Consider the following 18,937-nt stretch of genomic DNA (forward strand, 5'->3'; position numbering starts at 1 on the left):
GGGCCGCCGTCCTTGGCTGATGTTGTATTTTTCAACGTTCAGTCAACGCTCCCACGTACCTTATCTCAGCCAAGTGGGCTCTGAGAGTTTTGCCAATGCTTTACTCAATGTCTTTACTCGATCTCCTTAGCCAACGGCTTGCTCTGGCTCCGCAGTAACATGCTTGAACACATCAAACCTGCCAGAGAGGTCACGGGCCGGGCTGGTCGGGCGGCTACTCGTCCAGGCTACCTTGACGACAGCCCCATTCGTCCAAGCCAATTCGGGAGCATCCTGCTCGCTCTTGCTAGCCGGTTCGGGTCAAACATGGAGGAGATATGTTTACCCAGGTCGTCTATGTATGGTCAATTGGAGTCTGGGGTATCTTTGTCTCTCGAAAACAGTATCGATATACACTGAACTGGCACTAGCACCCAAACCAAGACGTCTCGAGTCCATACCTCCCTGGCCTACTATTTCGCTTCGATGCACGTTTGGCTTCATCTCAGCATTGTATTTCTGGTCCTCCTCGTCGGCGCGTCGTCTCCCTTCCTCACCCCGCATCTATCTTGGTTCCGTCTTCTGATACGGCCGATGCAACAGTGATGATCCTTGCAGGAGGAGCACAGCCCCGGACCTCCTCACTTCTGTATCCAACTGTGGACGCACCCGTGCGTGAAGCCCCTCAGTTCACTACCGAAAGGTGGGGGAACAGCGTCCCTAGAAGTTCATATATTGATCATGTTGTTCCCTGGCTTCGACTGTTCTCTCCCCCAGCCTGCTCCTGGTTGAGCAAAGCCTGTATCCTCTTATCCTTCTTTACCAGTTGACCTCAGCCCATCGCAACCATGACCGTGCCAGACGAGGTCGATATCATTGTCTGCGGAGGTGGCAGTTCAGGATGTGTTCCTGCTGGACGTGAGAACTGCTCCGCCTATGTCGCGGAATCCGCGCAAGAACAGACTAACATGTGCAGGTCTTGCCAACCTCGACCACAACCTCCAGGTCCTGTTGATTGAGGGAGGCGAAAGCAACCTCAACAACCCATGGGTCTACCGTCCCGGTATCTACCCTCGCAACATGAAGTTGGACTCCAAGACGGCCACCTTCTACTACTCCCGTCCCTCGGAGTGGCTTGATGGACGTCGAGCTGTGGTTCCATGTGCTCACGTCCTCGGAGGAGGTAGCTCCATCAATTTCATGATGTACACTCGCGCAAGCGCCAGTGATTACGACGACTTTCAAGCCAAGGGATGGACTACAAAGGAGCTGCTCCCGTTGATGAAGAAGCATGAAACATACCAACGTGCCTGCAACAACAGAGACCTTCATGGTTTCGATGGCCCCATCAAGGTCTCCTTTGGAAACTACACCTACCCGATCATGCAAGATTTCCTTCGGTCGGCCGAGAGTCTGGGGTTCCCGGTCACGGACGACCTCCAGGATCTCAAGACCGGCCATGGTGCTGAACATTGGCTGAAGTGGATCAACCGTGATACCGGTCGACGCTCTGACGCCGCCCATGCCTATATCCATGCCACTCGTGCCAAGTACCAAAACTTGCATCTCCAGTGCAACACCAAGGTTGACAAAGTTGTCATCGAGGATGGGGTTGCCGTGGGTGTCTTGACCGTGCCCACCAAGCCCGTTGGCGGAGCCAACCCTCCTCGCAAGTTCTGGAAGGCTCGCAAACTCGTCATTGTGAGCTGCGGCACCCTCAGCTCTCCTCTTGTCCTGCAGCGATCGGGCATCGGTGACCCTGAGAAACTCAAGAACGTCGGAGTCAAGCCTATTGTTGACCTTCCTGGTGTGGGTCTCAACTTCCAAGATCATTACCTTACCTTCGCCACCTATCGGGCCACGCCCGAGACCGAGTCCTTTGATGACTTTGTCCGGGGCGTACCCGAGGTGCAGAAGGCGGTGTTTGAGGAATGGAATCTCAAAGGTACCGGCCCTCTGGCGACCAACGGCATCGAAGCCGGCGTCAAGTCTCGACCGACTCAAGAAGAGCTTGAGGAGATGAAGACATGGCCCACACCGGACTTCAGCCCCAGCGGATGGGAGAGCTACTTCAAGAACAAGCCCGACAAGCCGGTCATGCACTACAGCGTGATTGCCGGATGGTTCGGTGACCACCTTGACATGCCCCCTGGCAAATTCTTCACCATGTTCCACTTCTTGGAGTATCCATTCTCCCGTGGCTTCACCCACATTGTCTCTCCAGACCCGTACGATGCTCCGGACTTTGATGCCGGCTTCATGAACGACAAGCGAGACATGGCCCCCATGGTCTGGGGTTACATCCAGTCTCGTGAAACCGCCCGACGTATGAACGCCTATGCTGGTGAGGTGACGGCCATGCACCCTCACTTCAGCTATGACTCGCCGGCCCGCGCCCGCGACTTGGATCTCAACACTCGTAACTTGTACGCCGGACCCAACCATATCACTGCCAACATCCAACACGGAAGCTGGACCGCGCCGCTCGAGGCAGACAAACCTGTCGAGGTTACCAAACTCAACTCGAACCGTGCTCCATACCGTGAGAAATTGAAGTACTCCAAGGAAGACAGTAAGTTGGACCATCACTATTTGTGGGCGTCACGCTCCTTATGGAGTGGAAGGAATCCATTCTTCGTTTTTCAATCCAGTCTACTAACTTTTGTCTTTCCAGTTGCCCACATTGAGAAATGGGTCCAGCGTCACGTCGAGACCACCTGGCACTCCCTTGGAACCTGTAGCATGGCTCCCAAGGAGGGCAACAGTATCGTCAAGCACGGCGTCCTGGACGAAAGACTCAATGTTCATGGCGTCAAGAACTTGAAGGTCTCGGATCTTAGTATCTGTCCTGATAATGTCGGTTGCAACACTTTCTCGGTAAGTGCGAATAGCACACTCTTGTTGCTCTCCTGGTTTGAGGTATAACTTGAGGCTAACGTGATCGATAGACTGCTCTCCTCATCGGTGAAAAGTGTGCTGTCCTCGCTGCCGAAGATCTCGGATACAGCGGCGCCGCTTTGGACATGAAGATCCCGCCTTACCATGCACCGGGCGAGTTGGTCGGTCTGGCTCGTTTGTAAAAGAACGAGATGGAACTGGACGGCACAAGATGACTTTCGGTCTGCGACTGCCAGCCACTGCACGCAGTGCAGTGTTGAAAGGCAATGTGACGCAATGCAAAAGGCAAGTCGTGTGACACGGGTACACGAGTACATCATGCTTGTGAGATAGGTACTTGTCTAGCTTAGGTGACTTGAGCTGGCTTGTGATTGACATAGGTCATGTTTCCAATGAAATGATGAAGTGAATGAGGATGAGATTGAGCAGTTATGAAATGAAGAAGTTGTTGTTCAAGGACCAAAATGTCCATGGGTATCATCGACTAATAGTCAACCTTGGCTCCTCACAAGCTCTGTCTGTAGATCATTATTTGCAAAGGCACCTAACAGGGTAGGGATGACCATGCGTCAGCTTACAGTATATCTCATGCGAAGACTAGTCTTGACTCTTCGCCGCCTTATGTTCAATCATGTTACATATCTATCCAGTCCAATCAAGTCATGCATGTCCAAGTAGGACATCCCATATCACAACCGATCGATCGACTCTTTTCTATTTTTTCCCCTTCGTTTCTTCGTTTCTTCGAGATTGCAATCAATCAATGAGCAAATCTAAAATCCAACCTCTTATTCCCCCTGTCGTCCGTCGTAGCAAGATACTCCAGCCTTTGAGAATCCGTCATGGCGCCCCATTTCCGGTCGCGCCGCTCATTGCGGAAGATATAGTATGCCTTGGTGAGGAGGTAGAGACAGATATTGATGAGGGCTGTGATCAGCAGAAAGCGGTTGCCGCGGTGGTAGTGGGGTGCGTCGTCTGGTTGGAGAGGAGAAAGGAAGTTAGTTAGTATACGAAAGAAAGTACAGAGAATTCCCTGTATCTCCCTTTTTATAAAACGTTCAAGACCGTATACTGCATGCATACCTTGTCGGTAAACATTGGACGAAACTATTCCCCCAGCCTGGACAAACATGTTATACATTGCCGCGGAGACGGTGCGGGAGTGGACGGCGTTGGAGTTGCGTGAGGTCCAGCCGACTTGGATTGGGTGGGCTGTAGTCGAGAATAGATATGTCAGTCTCGAGTCAGCCAGAGAAGAAATTCGATCTCCGGGTGAGGAGTGAGGACAAAAGCGAGAGTTTTCAAAAGATAAATGCGAGGGGAGGAGTTTGTTTCGATTCGTGTGTAAGTACATAAAGTATCGAAATTTAACCGGTGAAAGCGTGCCCGGGTTTGATATCTCTTTTTCCAGGTAACACTAAGAACGGAACACAAGAAGAAACGTGATACTACTCTGGACGACTGGAAAACGCTTTTTGGGGGTGTCATGTTTTGGCAGCCTACTCACCTGAAGGATAACTCAGCAAAACAGTTGTAACAGCCCAAATGACCCATTTGTTGGTCTGCGACGTGTCGACGGTGTTGAAATAGATCAAGAAAGGCAGGGCCCAAACCTGACCGAGGATGGCTATCAGTGTGATCTCTCGGAATACTTCGGCCAAGTATGTGACAAGCATCATGTTGCACACTATTGAACAAAGAGTTAGAACTCAGTCTCACAAATCACTTCTTCGTTGCTCTGACACATACTGTGAAAGGCAGTATATGGAATAGCCAGCAAGTTAGTCTGGAAAGTGTCGAATCCAAGTCCACGTAGCGACAAGGTGAGATATTGTTGTGGTGGAGTCATGGGTATTTGGAACGTCAGGCCGAGGACGTATAGTGGCCTAGAACCGAAGAACATGGTTAGCTCCAATACTCAGGGGCACGCCGTTGCAGGGAGTATGGAGATATACCAGAGGTCGAAATCTTTCAGACTCTGCCATAGCAGACTCGGGCTGATTGCTTGTCGGTTGTGCATGCCGCCTTTACTGGGGTCTTCGCGGATGACTCGGTTGACCATGATGATTTCCTCCCTGTACAAGTGACGGTCAGGAAACCCGGTTTGCCAGGTACTGTCGTGACGTGACTCGTCTTCTCACCTCTTTGTGAACCAGCCTTGTCTGCCTCGAAACCAGCTGGCAGTATGTGTGGGTGAGGCAGGCATCATTCCGAACGCCAAAATGCCAATAATCATTGTCAAGAGACCCTAAGGACTAGTAGTGAGCAACAATTAACTACGTCTGGACGGCGAAGAGAATGTTAAGCTTTTGTTACCTCGACGAGAAACAGCCAGCGCCAGCCAGATTGATGATGTACACCCCTCATGTGAAGAACACCGTAAGCGACGAAGCCGGAAACAATGTCAGCCAGACTCATGGCCGTCCAGAAGAAACCCAGCCGCAGCGACAGCTCATGATGCTTGTAAAAGTAGGAAAGATATAAGATCACCTGGATTGTGTTGGTGAGTAATGGGACCAGAGAACAGGATCACCACTCACGTCAGGGATGAAACCGCCCTGCAAAATACCCAACAAACACCGACATGCGAGAAACGAGGTCCGTCCAGCAAGTCGAAACTGCGAAACCGCCACCACGGACCACAGGACCATCTGCATCGGTATCCAGCGGTCTGGCCCCATCCATTTCGATACCAGTTGTGAAGGCACTTCAGCACAGAGAAAGGAGAACTTGAACAGCGTGTTGCCGAGGTTATAGTCTGTCTCATCGAGGGCCAGTCAGTCAGGCTGGTCGGACTTTCACAGCCGGTATTAGAGCTGGTATTACCGTTCGTTGTCAATCCGAGATCTTCCAGGAAATTGTCGGTCAATGCCTGCGTGATGTTGGCTCGGTCCAACTCAAGCGCCATGAACATGATGCAGGCAAATATCATGATCCGCACATCGATCTTGCGGATCAATGTGTGTTCTTCGCCCCATGTCCAACGAGCAGACGGGTCGAACCGGTGGATGTTTTCCCTGTGGGAGGTTTGGTCAATTTGGATTCAAGCCTGCCAGAACAGATCAAAACCGAGGGCAATCTGCGGACGCGCAGTTGGACTTGAGAAGTGGTTCAAGCTTTTTTTACTTACCAATCAGGCAAGGGCTGATATTCTTTCGCAGTATCTGGATCATCAAAGACACTGGGCTTGGTGCTATCAGCATGCTTTCCTGCCGGACAAAGAATGGAGGCGCCGGAGCCCTACCTGGGTTGCAACAGCAGAGGGATCATATGCTTGACCTCTTTGGAACCAGAACCGTTTCTCATGATGAGGCAGGCCTAGCGGCTCGATTTCATGGCTGTTCGCCAACGGGACCGCTGAACCTGAACCGTCGGGTTTCAAGAGCGCTTCGGCTTGTTCGTCGTCCAGCGAGATGGACGACGTATTGGGAAGCAATGCATCGTCAAGGCCGCGGTGCTTGCCCTTGCCTATGTGGAAAACGGTCGACATGCCGCCTCAAAACTCCGCCAGCATCCTCACGATATCCTTGACCGCAAAGGAGCATCACGGTAGAGGTAGTCAGTACATCAGGGTCGTCCATGGCGCGACTTTGAGATCAGTCGGTAGAGCAATGCCAGTGTCCTGTGGCCCATCACGCAAGAAAGCGGCTCAATGGTAGCATGCTGCCATACTCTCTTTTGACTGGACGATTTTCCAGGAAGACGACTATCCTACTTTGGTTCTTTTGCGCGTTCCAATCATCACTCGCTATCACTAGCCGATATGTCTGCTTTCAGTTTAGTTGGACTAACGTGCACGGCATCCGAAACATCACTATTTTTTGTGGCTTTCTATCAAGAAACCAACAGCTCCGCCAGCGGGTCGCCTTGCCATGTCTCCGGCATGGAATGTCTCAATATATCTCCCTTCATACCGACTGTAGGATGTTCGCCTCATGTCCAACTCGTCACCGACTTGCCACGGAAGAGGCTACCGTGCATGTGCAAGCCTCTCAGAGCCGTGGCCGTACTTTCGCGTTCTCAGCTTGTTCGGCCCACCATTGGGCCTTCTTCGCCAAAATAGCCAGCGCAGTATCAGTCCATTCCTGTCGCCACGCCGGTAATTCGTAGCCGTCCGAGTCCGGTGCTGGTTTGCCAGCAATTTCACGCAGTTTGTTCCAATACTGTTCAAAGTCGGGAACGATTTCGTGGAAGAGGATAGAATCTCCCTTTTTCTGAAGCCGTTCCCGCTCCCAGGCTTCCTGTTCGGCGACCGGGGGCAGGTGAGCTCGTCCTGCCAAAATCCGTGCAATGGCCACGGCTTGATACTCGAAAACACGAAAGCTAAGACCTCCCTTGACCTAGTAGATAAACAATAACGAAGCATGTAAGTAAGGATCTTGCTGGTCAAAGGGGAGTTGAAAAATGCCAGGTGGGAACAAATCGGCAACAATCTCGAACCCAGCGAAGCGGAGTCCAAAATGAAATGTCCGGTAGGAAGGAATGGAAAGGTTTCACATACCTGTCCAACAAACGTCAAAGTCGGGTCGCCAATCTTGACAATATGCTCATAAACTCCCGCCAGGCGATTCGTGGGAGTGACAGGGTTGGGAACCAAGTACGGATACGACACCTTGAAGCCGGTTGCAAAGATGATTTTGTCGAAGCCGACCACTGTACTTCCATCCTGGAATTCAACACCCACTCCATTCTCGTCGTGCGAGAAGATCCTTTTCACCTGGCCTTTAGATACAACTCCAGGAAGTTTCCACACTGACACCAGAGCTTCATTGACCCGTCTCTGGGCACTGTACAAAGGACCTTTGACGATGCCGTGGATGTCCGTGACGATATCGGCCGCCGATACACTCCCTCCGACCACGAGGACTTTCTACGTGATCCACATCAAATGTCAGTACATTTCCGTGCAGCATATTAGCGATTCATACACCAATATCCACTGACAAAATTCAAAACGGAGGTCCAAAGCAGCATCGATCCTAATGCAACTCGGGAAGCGAATTCGGCAGATGCAGCAGCACCCACCACGAAAATCAAGCAAAGCAAAGCAGCGATAGTAAAGTCAACTCACCTTCCCAACATAATCATCCGGTGTACGATACGACTTTGAATGTTCAAAATGATCCGGAGCCTTTCTATATGCCTCCGGTAGCCCAGCGATCTCAGGGATCCAGCCAATATTATAATGACCTGTGGCCGCGACAATGGCATCGAATTTCTCCTGCCACCAGAAATCCCTCGATTGTCCATTCCTCAGGTGGCCAGACTGCCTGAGGTCCAGAACCCATTCATTCCCCACCTTTTCCGCCCTTTCGACCGTCGTGTTGAACGATATCCAATGCCGGTACTCCTGAAACAAAGTCTCCAAGTACTGCTGGATGACTTGGAATGGCCGCGACGGATTGTCCGGACCTAATCTCAGGACCGAAGTGGCAGAGTTTTTGACCGGAAACGGGGCGTGCGAAAAGGCCATGACCGCCGCCCCGACGTTACTATCGAGCTTGTCGTAGATGGCCGTTCGCGCTGTCTTGTCTTCGGCTGCAGGTTCGGTGAATCCAGGCAATTGAGCTGGTGCCGTCACTTTTCGTGGCTTGTCGCTGGATGCTAATGGGAAGTCATCCGGTATGGGATCATAGTGCCTGAACATAGTAGGATAGTCAGCTCTGCCCAGACCGACTCAACTCACAGAATCTCCGAAGTCTGTTTTCTTTTCTTATTGGTTTTCCATTTTCTTTCTCGTGGTCGTCCTTCCCGTCTTTCAATGGTCGAGTCGAGTCGAGTCGACTCAGGCCAGGGATAAAGCGGGACAAACGTACCAAATGCCTCCAACACGGTCTCTTCGCTCAAACACGCGAATGACATCGAACTTCTTCTCCAATGCTAGCGCCCGAACAGCAGCATAACCAGATGGACCGGCACCAAGGACGGCCACACGCCGGACGGCGGGCTGGGATTCTTTCTGACTCATGGCAACCAGAGACACGCTGTATGACTGAGCAGTTGCCTACTTTTTACAGCCGGCCAAGAGCAGACGCTGAAACACTGACGTCCGTCCGAAATGAGACGATTGAAATACTGCAGATGAGAGTAGAAAGAACACGGGGCATCCACGCCATTTTGAATTCGGTGCGCCATTGAGACTAGAGACACTATGGTCCGCTAAATAAAAGACGATATGGTGCGTGATGGTGGCATAATGCGATGGGACGAATTATACAATCCTCCCAACGCCTTGCGTGATTGAAGATGTGGACATATTGTAGGCCAGGATAAGTTGCTGCCCACGCATTTCTGCACGGCAGTGGGCTGGAGATATGGCTCTATAGGTAGAAATAAAGACATCTAAGAACGACATATGGTGACATTGCAGTAGTGCAAGATAGAGAAGGTGGGTTGGTCCCGAGGTGGGCGGGTGTTGGAAGTTATACAGTGATTCTGGGTTGAAATCGTTGAAGCAGCCCGATAAGTCTACAAATGGACTAGCGTGATTGTCCTTAAATGGCTTGCTTATCTAAGCCTGTCCTCTATCAGGCAGTCTGCTGCCAGTGGATGAAACACCGTGCTACGATGTAGGGGGCCATTTATAACTCAAGGTCTAAGTTTCATGCTCGTATCCGCTCTATCCTCGACTGAACCTCTGCTCGATCTCGCCTGATCCCCTATTCTGTCTTCAACTTCCCCTCGACTACACCCGCCGCACCCCCTGGAGCATGATGGATCGTGACGACCTCAAGCCCAACGGAATCGAATAGGCGGTAGAAATCCTGCGCGGTCCTCTCTTTGCCGCCCATGACCATACACGCGACGTCGAGGGCGGCGGTATGGGCTTCGGCCTCAGTCATGATGTGGGGCAGGAGCATGTCTGCAACGAGCACACGCGAGTCCGGAGCCATGGCCGGAATGATTTGGCGTAGCGCTTTGGCGCACAGCTCGTCACTGTAGTCATGGAACACGCGGCGGAAATAGTATGCTTTGGCACCTGATTTGAGCCAGAAAAGGTCAGTAAGGACTTCATCATTGTTTTTGTGGTGACTGGCATCGTCAGCATGTTGCCTGGTGGGAGGTCACGTACCTTTGACAGGCTGTGGGGTCCAAAAATCGTGTTTCATCAGTCTGACTCCCTCCGGGACAATCTTCTCCTTCGCCGCCATGTCAATAACATTTTCCTGGTCTTGTAACACCACGTGCTTTGGATCCAGTTTCTTGTAGGCGTCCAAAATCCTCTTGACAGTGTTTCCCACTCCACCACCGATGTCGACAAGGCTGACACGCTCCGGATTGTGGCCCAGTTCTTCCTCGGTTAGCGCAAGCTGGTCGAAGTCGTAGTACCCCGTCACAGGGACCAAGGCGTCCCCGGTGGTTAGGCCGATCTGAAACGTCTTCAATTTTGCCGGGTCCTTGGACATGATTTCCCAGGTCGTCAACCCCGAGTCACTTGCGTTGTGGTAGTCGGAGTATGGATTCACGTAGAACGACGTTGGTTCCACGGGCCCATGTTTCTTGAGGTATTTTGGTAGGTCGGTCATGGGTTGTAGAAAGTGATCGAACATCAAGGTGAAGAATAGGCCGGGAAACGAGGTGTAAGCTTGCGAGAACTTTGTCGAGCCGTACGAGCCATCTGTGTACGACTGGGTGATGAATCTCGATGCCACGAGCGGACGGAGAAGTCGTTCTGTTCGGTCAGTCAAGTCAGACAATTCGAGGGTCAAGCTCCACGTGCGTGAACTCTCCTCGGCCTCGTATAGCCGCCAAGGTTTTGACATGCAGTAGGAAGAAACGTATCCAAAGGGGTACAGTTTCTCCTTGATATGATCGGTTTCTTTGAGCAGGGAAGTGGATCGAGTACTCACCAAGTAAAGCTTCTTGAACGCCTGACCTTTCGCTCAGCTCCTTCGCTGTGATTGTCTGGCCATGCTCTGTGGGCAAGTGCTCGAACACTTTCAGGTCCAATAGCGTTCGGATACAAACCAGTTCCGCCATCTGAAGCGAATGGGCTTGAACCATCATCCCTGGATCCATGACTTGGTGCATGATCCTCTTCGTGAGACTGATTAACGCCGCTTTGCTTGCAGAAGATGCGGCATCCTGTTCGGTTGAAGGGACGTATGTGTTGGCGTGTTTGGACAGCTCCGTGACGAGCGACAAGAGCTCTGGATCCGCCATTCTGTGTGCCTGGTGGACCAATGTTTTCTCGGGCCAGATATTCCTGCCGATTTGCTGGACAGTGTATCTTGGAAACAAGAAGATAAGAAGTTGTCAAGTTCAATGTGGTCACGATGGACCAATTTGCGTTTGCAGTGAAGTCAGTGAATGTTCGTGTCGCAGTGAACACGCTTGCTAGTATGGGCAAATTTGAGCAGAATAGTAATTATACTCAATCCGCCGCCGTGTTGTCTGCTGGCCTTGGTCTTTATGTACCCTACCTGCCCTACCTGCTATGCATGTCGCACCGCTTGCCGACTTGGCCCCTGATAGAGAGGCCGACCGCAGGGGCCAGCGGCCTTGTTTCTCATGCCGGAGATTCAATCAGGCAACGGCTTGTCAGAATGGAAACTTCCTGCTGTCGGCAAGTGTCATGCAGCGACGTGTTGGCAACTCCATTTGCCAGCGCACCGCGGGTCGAGGTGTCAGCGAGGACGCGGTCTTTGAGGTCGGCCATTGATGTGGGCAAGCTCGGTGCATCCCAAGTCCCACCTAAAGGGTAGTGGGTTTAGAGGTCTTCGCTAACGCATGCTAGTAGCAGTGGATCTAAGACGTGGCGTCCCTCTGGAGATCTGCGGTCTATCATCGTGGGCACATGGTCGAGGATGATCATTGAAGACTGAAGAAGAAAAGAAAGAGGAGAGGAAAGTATACTAGATACAAGATATACTTTCTGTATCCTTATCAACAACGGTTGAGCAGAGGCGGCTATATCAACAAAGGACAACACCCCGACGACACCAATGCTTGCCACACCATTCCGTGTCAACTCCATCTTACCCCTCCCTTGAGTCGAGGCTCTGCCCTGATGCTGCTGCAAATCGCGAACGACTGACTGCGTCCATAACCCAAGTACGCCGAATTACCACAAATCCTGTACGCCAGACATACTACCCCAATCCATTCGTTGTAACCTATTTCCAACCAGCACCCGGCTCCATACACGATGTTGCCCTTCCCGCAAAGGTGACTGCTCGCTCCACGCCTGACCCCTCTACCATTGATACGCTATAACGCCGCCGAGTGCACCGGTTACTCGGCCTGTGTCTTGTCGTGTGTTCGTAGCACGTCTGTCCCATGAGTCGTCGTCCCAGTGCTCATGGCATCATGGCCTCAGCTTCCTCGTCCGTGACGAATATTTCTGCAACAGGGCAATAGTCCTGCTCCCCAAAGTCCCCATCATATTGCTTTTTCCGACCCCGATCTCCGTAGCGACCGAGCATGTAGCTTGGCAAGAACAACTCGTCATTCCAAGTGAATCCTTGACTGTGCTTCGTGTAGGTTATCAGACGTGGAGGCTCGTCAGGATCGTCGAACCGCGAGTTTAGATTGATCGATTTGTAGGAACTGGATGAGAGCATGGAAGGACCGAGAGGTGAGGACGATTGGCTAAGAAGCATGGACATGCTGCTGGGCGGAGGACAGCCGGCCCTGTGTTTGTCCTTTCGTTGGAGACCTTCCGGCTCTTCTGGAGACATCGACGACACCGGGAATCGGCCGACTTTGGAGGAAGGGTATGCTACGGTCTGTAGAGAATCTTGGGTTTGTCCCGAGAGAGGGCTGTATGACCATGCTGATTCCTGGTCAGAACTCAGCGAGGAAGAGCCTGCGTCGGACGTCTCGGCTCGTTCAGCATCCTTGACATAGCGTTGGCTGCGTCGCGGGGTAGAATAGCCTGTAAGGTTCTTGTTGTACAGAGGAATCTTGATTGCCCGAGGGTTCGGAGGAGGGTTTTCCAATGGGTCCATCATGCTGGCAACCACTGCAGGGCAGGAGATAGAGGAAGTTAGTGACGCCGGCAACGGCACGATTAGTTCAATACAGAGTAAGCCCAACTGGCTATTGCAGGTACACGGGCCAAAGAGGAGAAGATGAAGAAGAGGGTTGAAGTGGCCTTTAAGCAAAGAACAACAGATACAAGGCGGGCAGTCAATCAATCAATCAGAGCAAGTGGTAACCCAATACTAGTATGGGATGGCAAGGAGAGACGAAGCGAGGACAGTCACGTTTCCCGGTTGAGTCATTGATAGTCATATGAACAGCCTGAGGAGTGAGGACCGACTAGGAATAAGAGGACCGAAACACACTCCACCACTGCCCTGCCAGTGCTGTGGCACTACTGCAGTGGTACTACTACTACCGGGACCCCGCACTGCAACGGCAGCCAGCGCCGTTGCGATAAGATAACAGCACCAGCACGTGATGAGGCTGCGGTCGCTGACATAAGCTGAAAATTAGCACATGACCTTTTCAGGTGCCAGGCTTGCAAGAGTGTCAGACTTGAGCAATCTACAATTTTGTTATGCTGCTCTGCTCATGCTGTGTACGACGCTTTTAGGCATAGTACCATGGCTCGTCAAATACATGGTATCGATGCCCGCGCACTCCTTCGCCACGGAATATCGTTGGGAACCTGCGGCCAGGCGGAACTTGATCCTCCGGTATACGCTCATCCGAGTATGAAACCGGTTCGCCCACGACGAATTTGCCGACCTGGATAACTATTAGCATCAAATCGGAAGAAATTATGAGCTCCGACACTTACCTGTATCTCAGTATCCGTGATAGTCCCTCTACTAACACGTGCATACCCGACACGCTTGATATCCTTATACAGGATGTACTCACACCATCTATCCCAATCGCGCACGTCGATGTCGTGCATGCCACTCTTTTCTCCCACATAGGTGTTGTAGTTGCCTTGTTCTGGTTTGATTACCAGATAGCTGAGGAGTATCGAGGGCCGAGGAGAAGCCTTCATGATCCGAGCCAGATACTCGGATTGCAAGCGGCGATCTTCAGGGTCCTCCTCCTGCCCGGAATGGAAGACAAACACATCAACCGGAGTGCCATACACATCCAGAGTAGCCTCAATTGCCGGTGCGAGCTCACCAACAGGCGATGGAAGGAGGTGATGAGTTGAGTTGAGGATGGGGAATTTGGAGAGCAGAGCTGCTCCCCAAGTGTGTTTGTTGGGACCTGGGCCATAGTCCACGTACATGCCCAGGTCTTCTGCGAGGTACTGCGTGGTATCTCGGTTGCCCATAATGATCCGTTGCAAGTCCGACTCTAAAAGCCCGACCACGTCAAGTTCCAACTCCTTGATTGCATCGCGCATTCTCCGCTCCGAAGACCACATGTCATTATCGAGAGAGAAGTGGATGGTCCAGATACCCGCGGTAATCAACTTCTCATCCTTGTGGTAAGGCTGATAGTCATTTGTTGGGAAGCGAAGATACGCAACTGATGCAGCCAAGAGCTGGAGTGCCAACAAAAGATGGAGATAATATGCGGACTGCTTCCTACCACGAGGGCTCGATTTGTTCTTCTGTTGATGTGGGGAGTTGGTGGTCAGTGCCGAGAAGACACCAGCCCCAATCATCAGCATCATTGTGATCATGATCCAGTCAGTGTGTTCCCGCACGAGAGGACCGCCTGGCACGAAAGCATACGCCACAACCCACACGTGGAACAGCACCATCAAGTTGTAAACGAAAAAGCCCAAACCGAAGGTAAGGGCCGGGTTGTGTTCCACCGCGGAGGAAATGAGCACCGGTGCCACTCCCATGATGTAGAAAGCGAGAACAAGTGCGCCATAATACCCCTTCCAGTTGCCGTAAAGAGTCAGGAAAGTCGCACCGAGAGCTCCCAGGCCGTATGCCGTCCACGACCCGAAGAAGCGAGGAACAGCAACACCCAGAAACAGCCCGGCACTCATGGCGAATATAGTGACGGCTCCGTGAGGGACTGCAAGAGGGCCCCGGACGGGGTAACCTTCCCACACCCACAATATCATGGTGCTCGAATCAGAGAGAAGGGAATGCATGGCAAAAACCAATCCGCCGAAACCGACGCCTGCCAATAGACCAGAGCCCTTTCTGGCATTCGGTGCAACGTAGTCGCCTCCACTGGTGGAAATGGGTCGTGTGGACCGCCAGATAGCAAGGATTCCAAGAAGTAGCCCGGTCTTGTTCCAGCCTCCAATGCCTGAATGCAAGATCGGCCACACGGGGTTGTTGGTATGGTTTGCAAATTTGGCGATGCTGGAAAGAACCAACCCGATGCACCAGGCCAGGATTCTGCTTTGAAGTCGAGCCGAGTTTCGTCGTTCAGCGTACCATTCAGCGGACCAAGCCAAGCAACCCATCCAGACGGCGAACCCCACGGTAAACAACCGATTTGCAGGATCTTTCACTAGCCAAGCGAGGAGCCCTACTAAGGATGACAGGTGGACCCATCTCAGATATTTGATCGTGAGGGATCTGATGAACGGGACGCCGAGCATCAGGGGTGAGATGGTTGACATCACCATGACTTCGTAGCCGGATATGCCCATGTGCCATAGCGGAAAATACCAGACAAGAACACCAAGTGAGGTCAGTATCGACCAGAAGATAAAACCATGGAAGATATCCGCTGCAGCGTCTAGCATGGCGGGCCAATAGTAAGGTCCTTCAAAGGTAGATGTCTGGATGAAGGGGCTGTCGCGTCTGATGTTGTGTTAGCACTGAAGGTAGAGGAAAAGCCGGATGTGACACATACTCTTTGTCCTTCACTGAGTCTTTGAGAAGTCTCGCGTCACTGCATACCGTCAGTCACTCCCCAAGTTATTGCCTACTGTGACCGTACTCTTGCATATTTCGGGAGCATCTGCACGTACCCTCTGCTCATGCCCTTCACGTCCTTCACGACAAGTTCAAACGTCTCGAAGTCGAATGCGGTAACGGCGTCGAAGGCCACGTCGAACAAGATCAAGGACCATTCGAAAAATGCATAGATCGTGTAGGCTAGGGCATACTTAGCAACTCCCTGAGTCAGAGGCCATGAAGACTTACCGCCAGCAACTCGGTGGACTTTATGCTGAATGAAAAAGTAGATTAAAGGTACAAGGGTACCGAAGAATAAGCCGGCGAGGATTTTTCGATATTTGATAGCTTTTGGGTTTGGGGGGCTTAAAGCCAGACACCCCAACGTCCATGGGAGGGTTGCCACAAGGTAAGAGATCATGAAGATATCATGCCAGTCATGGTCGTCGGTAGATGTTACGTATGTCCAACCTCCACAAGTAAATGTCCTAAACAATCCGACCGCTGCGATGATGCCGGGAAGATTGGAGTTCGGTCTTCTGGTGAGGAAATACCACAGCCCGACAAGGGCAAATCGAGGGCCCGCCGTCAGAGCAATGAAAACCATGAACACCGAGCGTTCAGGGTACCGGTCGCCAATGGTAGCAGAGACGGAGGGAAACCATTCATCTGGGTATCCGTAGTGTTCATTTTGTACAATCTTGTGGTAATGCAGTAGCACTCCAACAATCAACGCCCCGAGAAAAGCAGCATATGCAATGACTGTATGCGCCCACGAAACGTATTTTCCATTGAACTGCTGCAGGTTAGCTTGAGCATTGGAGAGAGACTGAGGACACGGACAGAGAACACCACGTCACCATCTTTCCTCGGCGCCATCGTGCTGTAGAGGAACACCCAGCCTAGCGCGGCATCAAAGTCATGCAAAAGGAGTGACGCGAAAGTAGTGAAAAGACCTGAACAGAAAATGATTACAACTGTTGATCAAGCTGCGCGTGAGAAAGCATGGTTGTGGAAGACGGGCGCGGGCCCCTGATCTTCGCAGGGGCTGCAGCCGCGTCGAGCCGAAAAACTACGGGCGACTGACTCGCGCATCCGTCACCATCACCGACTTCTCCGACTCGGATTCCACAAAAAAAGTTCCTGATCACTGCTCCACCTCGTCGCTTGCGCCGCAAACCCTCATCTAGTACCGCGTACAGTTTAAGGCCAGAGAGGGATCAGGACGCCAGTTGCAGTCCTTTGATTACGCAGAATGGCTGCAGCAAGCGACAAGGCCCGCTTCTTTCTGGAGCAGTCGGTGCCAGAGTTGAAAGAATACGAACGAAAGAACATCTTCAGCCGGGAGGAAATCGCAAACATCGCCCGCAAACGGTCGGACTTCGAACACAAGATCAACGCCAGAGGCTCTACACCGGCCGATTACGCTCGATATGCAGAATTCGAAATGAACGTCGACGCCCTAAGGCGAAAGAGGGTCAAGCGACTCGGCGTCAAGTCAACGGCGCACAATGGCAAGCGGCGCATATTCTTCATCTTTGACCGAGGGACACGGAAACATCCTGGAGATGTGGCGCTGTGGATGCAGGCGATCGAATTTGCCAGGAAGCAAAAAGCCTACAAAAAGCTGCAAGAGATGTTTGCGAGCGTCTTACGGTTGCACCCTACAAAGTCAGACCTGTGGATCTATGCTGCGCAGTTTGCCATGGAAGAGAACGGAGACATGACGGAAGCAAGAAGCTACATGCAGCGCGGCCTCCGATTTTGCAAGCGCTCGCGTCAAATTTGGCTGGAATATGCAAGACTCGAGCTCTCGTATATTGCCAAAATCCACGCGCGCAGAGAAATTTTGGGCATCGCCGACGGCAGACCAGAAGCCCCACAGGCATCGGAGGAGGACGAGGACATGATGCGGCTGCCAAAGCTGACAGCCATGGATATCAACCCCGATGTCGAAGGCCCTGAAGCTGATGAGGCTGCATTGCAAAACCTGGAGTCTACACCAGCGCTGAGTGGCGCCATTCCCATCGCCATATTCGACGCAGCAATGGATCACTTCAAAGACCCTGAAGTCGGATACGACTTTTTCAACATGATCGTGGCATATGACGAGCTGCCGCCGAGTCGGAGGATCGCAGACCATATTGCAACCAAATTGTCGAAAGACAACCCCGAGAGCTGGTGCAGCCAGATATGCCTCATACAACTTCCCCTTGTGGGGGTACCCCCTTCGTCACCGGGATTTCCTTCTGCTTTCAAACAGGCTTTGGTACGACTCAGGGAGGCGTGTCAGGCAAAGGGTGGCCTAGAGATTTCAGCGTGGGCAAAGACTTGGCTACAGAAGCTCACTGAAGCACCCGAGCTTGATCCAGCGATCAAGCAGGTGGCCACTTCAGTCTCGAGTACGCTGGACGCTCACTAGGTACTTGGTACAAAGTTGCGGAGATAGACTTGGTCATGATCACTCAATCCATATTACTCTTTGATCTCGATTGCTTCTTGCTTGAATGCAGTTTCTTTTTCTTCAGTCTTGCCTCGTTTTCGGCCTTCTGAAGCCCTTCCACCTTCTTTTTCTGGACATCAGTGGTCTCTCCTGGCACTGCACGCTTGTACTCGTCCATGATTAGCTGGGCGAGTTTGCGGAAGCAAGTCTCCTTGTTGGCTTGCTGTTTTCGACTCTCGTCTGCTTGGACCACAAGGCTGGACGAGCTCTCGGCATAATATCGGGAGGCAAGAATACCTTGATGTAGGATGGGAGGGATCAACGGTAAGAGGCGAGCGACAGGGACACGCAACTGTGCCTTTGAATTAACCCTGAGATGATGTGAGTTCAGGAACAGGAGTGGGATGAGATGTCTCCCATACTTGTTTACATTCTGTCCACCTGGGCCACTAGACCGACTGTAGCTGACTTCTCCTATATCGCGCAATGAGTCTACGGCATTGAACTTCTTCAACCATTCCCGAGCAGCAGCGTACTCCGATTCATGGGATTCCGCCTTTGACGAAAAGCTTTGAAGTAGGGGCCGCTGGGTCTGTATAAGGCCTGGACACAGTAGAGACTTGCTTCTGGCCCATGGCAGCGACTGCGCATTGACAAGGAAACATCTGGATTTCTGTACCATTACTTCCCTTCAAGTAAGGAATGTGACGCTGTACTATGTAGTACAACGTACAATGTTGTAGATGGCTCCAAGTCTGGACAAAGACCAACGGCGACTGCGCAGGCAGGGTCACGTGCACTGTCACAGGCTGCGCTAACCAATTCTCCC

General features: G+C 52.0%; 8 protein-coding genes across 8 annotated transcripts; 2 read left to right on the top strand and 6 right to left on the bottom strand.

The window, feature by feature from the left end:
* Positions 1 to 827: 827 nt before the first annotated feature.
* Positions 828 to 3,059, top strand: HMPREF1120_03741 (alcohol oxidase; the record flags this gene model as incomplete). Its single annotated transcript, XM_009157824.1, has 4 exons — positions 828 to 897; positions 956 to 2,551; positions 2,654 to 2,856; positions 2,928 to 3,059. 4 exons carry the CDS (start codon positions 828 to 830, stop codon positions 3,057 to 3,059), a joined length of 2,001 nt encoding a protein of 666 aa, XP_009156072.1.
* A 578-nt stretch (positions 3,060 to 3,637) lies between these two features.
* HMPREF1120_03742 (retrograde regulation protein 2) lies at positions 3,638 to 6,367 on the bottom strand (the record flags this gene model as incomplete). The annotated part of the gene is made up of 11 exons (XM_009157825.1): positions 3,638 to 3,852; positions 3,961 to 4,089; positions 4,385 to 4,564; positions 4,627 to 4,763; positions 4,833 to 4,952; positions 5,019 to 5,125; positions 5,194 to 5,367; positions 5,418 to 5,635; positions 5,704 to 5,894; positions 6,008 to 6,063; positions 6,122 to 6,367. The coding sequence occupies 11 exons, from the start codon at positions 6,365 to 6,367 to the stop codon at positions 3,638 to 3,640; spliced, it is 1,773 nt and encodes a 590-aa protein (XP_009156073.1).
* A 502-nt stretch (positions 6,368 to 6,869) lies between these two features.
* HMPREF1120_03743 (dimethylaniline monooxygenase (N-oxide forming)) lies at positions 6,870 to 8,845 on the bottom strand (the record flags this gene model as incomplete). The annotated part of the gene is made up of 4 exons (XM_009157826.1): positions 6,870 to 7,217; positions 7,379 to 7,747; positions 7,949 to 8,516; positions 8,694 to 8,845. 4 exons carry the CDS (start codon positions 8,843 to 8,845, stop codon positions 6,870 to 6,872), a joined length of 1,437 nt encoding a protein of 478 aa, XP_009156074.1.
* A 691-nt stretch (positions 8,846 to 9,536) lies between these two features.
* HMPREF1120_03744 (catechol O-methyltransferase) lies at positions 9,537 to 11,040 on the bottom strand (the record flags this gene model as incomplete). The annotated part of the gene is made up of 3 exons (XM_009157827.1): positions 9,537 to 9,856; positions 9,950 to 10,549; positions 10,728 to 11,040. 3 exons carry the CDS (start codon positions 11,038 to 11,040, stop codon positions 9,537 to 9,539), a joined length of 1,233 nt encoding a protein of 410 aa, XP_009156075.1.
* Positions 11,041 to 12,176: 1,136 nt separating this feature from the next.
* On the bottom strand, positions 12,177 to 12,827 carry HMPREF1120_03745 (uncharacterized protein; the record flags this gene model as incomplete). The annotated part of the gene is made up of 1 exon (XM_009157828.1): positions 12,177 to 12,827. One exon carries the CDS (start codon positions 12,825 to 12,827, stop codon positions 12,177 to 12,179), a length of 651 nt encoding a protein of 216 aa, XP_009156076.1.
* A 586-nt stretch (positions 12,828 to 13,413) lies between these two features.
* HMPREF1120_03746 (uncharacterized protein) lies at positions 13,414 to 16,544 on the bottom strand (the record flags this gene model as incomplete). The annotated part of the gene is made up of 6 exons (XM_009157829.1): positions 13,414 to 13,572; positions 13,625 to 15,569; positions 15,622 to 15,660; positions 15,740 to 15,866; positions 15,915 to 16,461; positions 16,509 to 16,544. 6 exons carry the CDS (start codon positions 16,542 to 16,544, stop codon positions 13,414 to 13,416), a joined length of 2,853 nt encoding a protein of 950 aa, XP_009156077.1.
* A 250-nt stretch (positions 16,545 to 16,794) lies between these two features.
* HMPREF1120_03747 (uncharacterized protein) lies at positions 16,795 to 18,157 on the top strand. Its single transcript, XM_009157830.1, has one exon. The coding sequence runs from the start codon at positions 16,921 to 16,923 to the stop codon at positions 18,085 to 18,087; it is 1,167 nt and encodes a 388-aa protein (XP_009156078.1). The 5' UTR covers positions 16,795 to 16,920; the 3' UTR covers positions 18,088 to 18,157.
* On the bottom strand, positions 17,304 to 18,927 carry HMPREF1120_03748 (uncharacterized protein). The gene is made up of 2 exons (XM_009157831.1): positions 18,531 to 18,927; positions 17,304 to 18,479 (listed from the first exon to the last, which is right to left on the bottom strand). The coding sequence occupies exons 1-2, from the start codon at positions 18,788 to 18,790 to the stop codon at positions 18,131 to 18,133; spliced, it is 609 nt and encodes a 202-aa protein (XP_009156079.1). The 5' UTR covers positions 18,791 to 18,927; the 3' UTR covers positions 17,304 to 18,130.
* Positions 18,928 to 18,937: the final 10 nt, after the last annotated feature.

This window comes from Exophiala dermatitidis (genome assembly GCF_000230625.1).
Source record: "Exophiala dermatitidis NIH/UT8656 unplaced genomic scaffold supercont1.3, whole genome shotgun sequence".
NCBI classification, from domain to species: Eukaryota; Fungi; Ascomycota; class Eurotiomycetes; order Chaetothyriales; family Herpotrichiellaceae; genus Exophiala; species Exophiala dermatitidis.

Excerpts from the sequence above, each read along its gene's own strand:
- HMPREF1120_03748 (XM_009157831.1), bottom strand. The coding sequence starts at position 18,790 with ATGGTACAGAAATCCAGATGTTTCCTTGTCAATGCGCAGTCGCTGCCA. Across the intron at positions 18,480-18,530 it reads GGTGGACAGAATGTAAACAA|GGTTAATTCAAAGGCACAGT; the intron begins GTATGGGAGACA and ends ACATCATCTCAG.
- HMPREF1120_03747 (XM_009157830.1), top strand. The coding sequence starts at position 16,921 with ATGGCTGCAGCAAGCGACAAGGCCCGCTTCTTTCTGGAGCAGTCGGTG.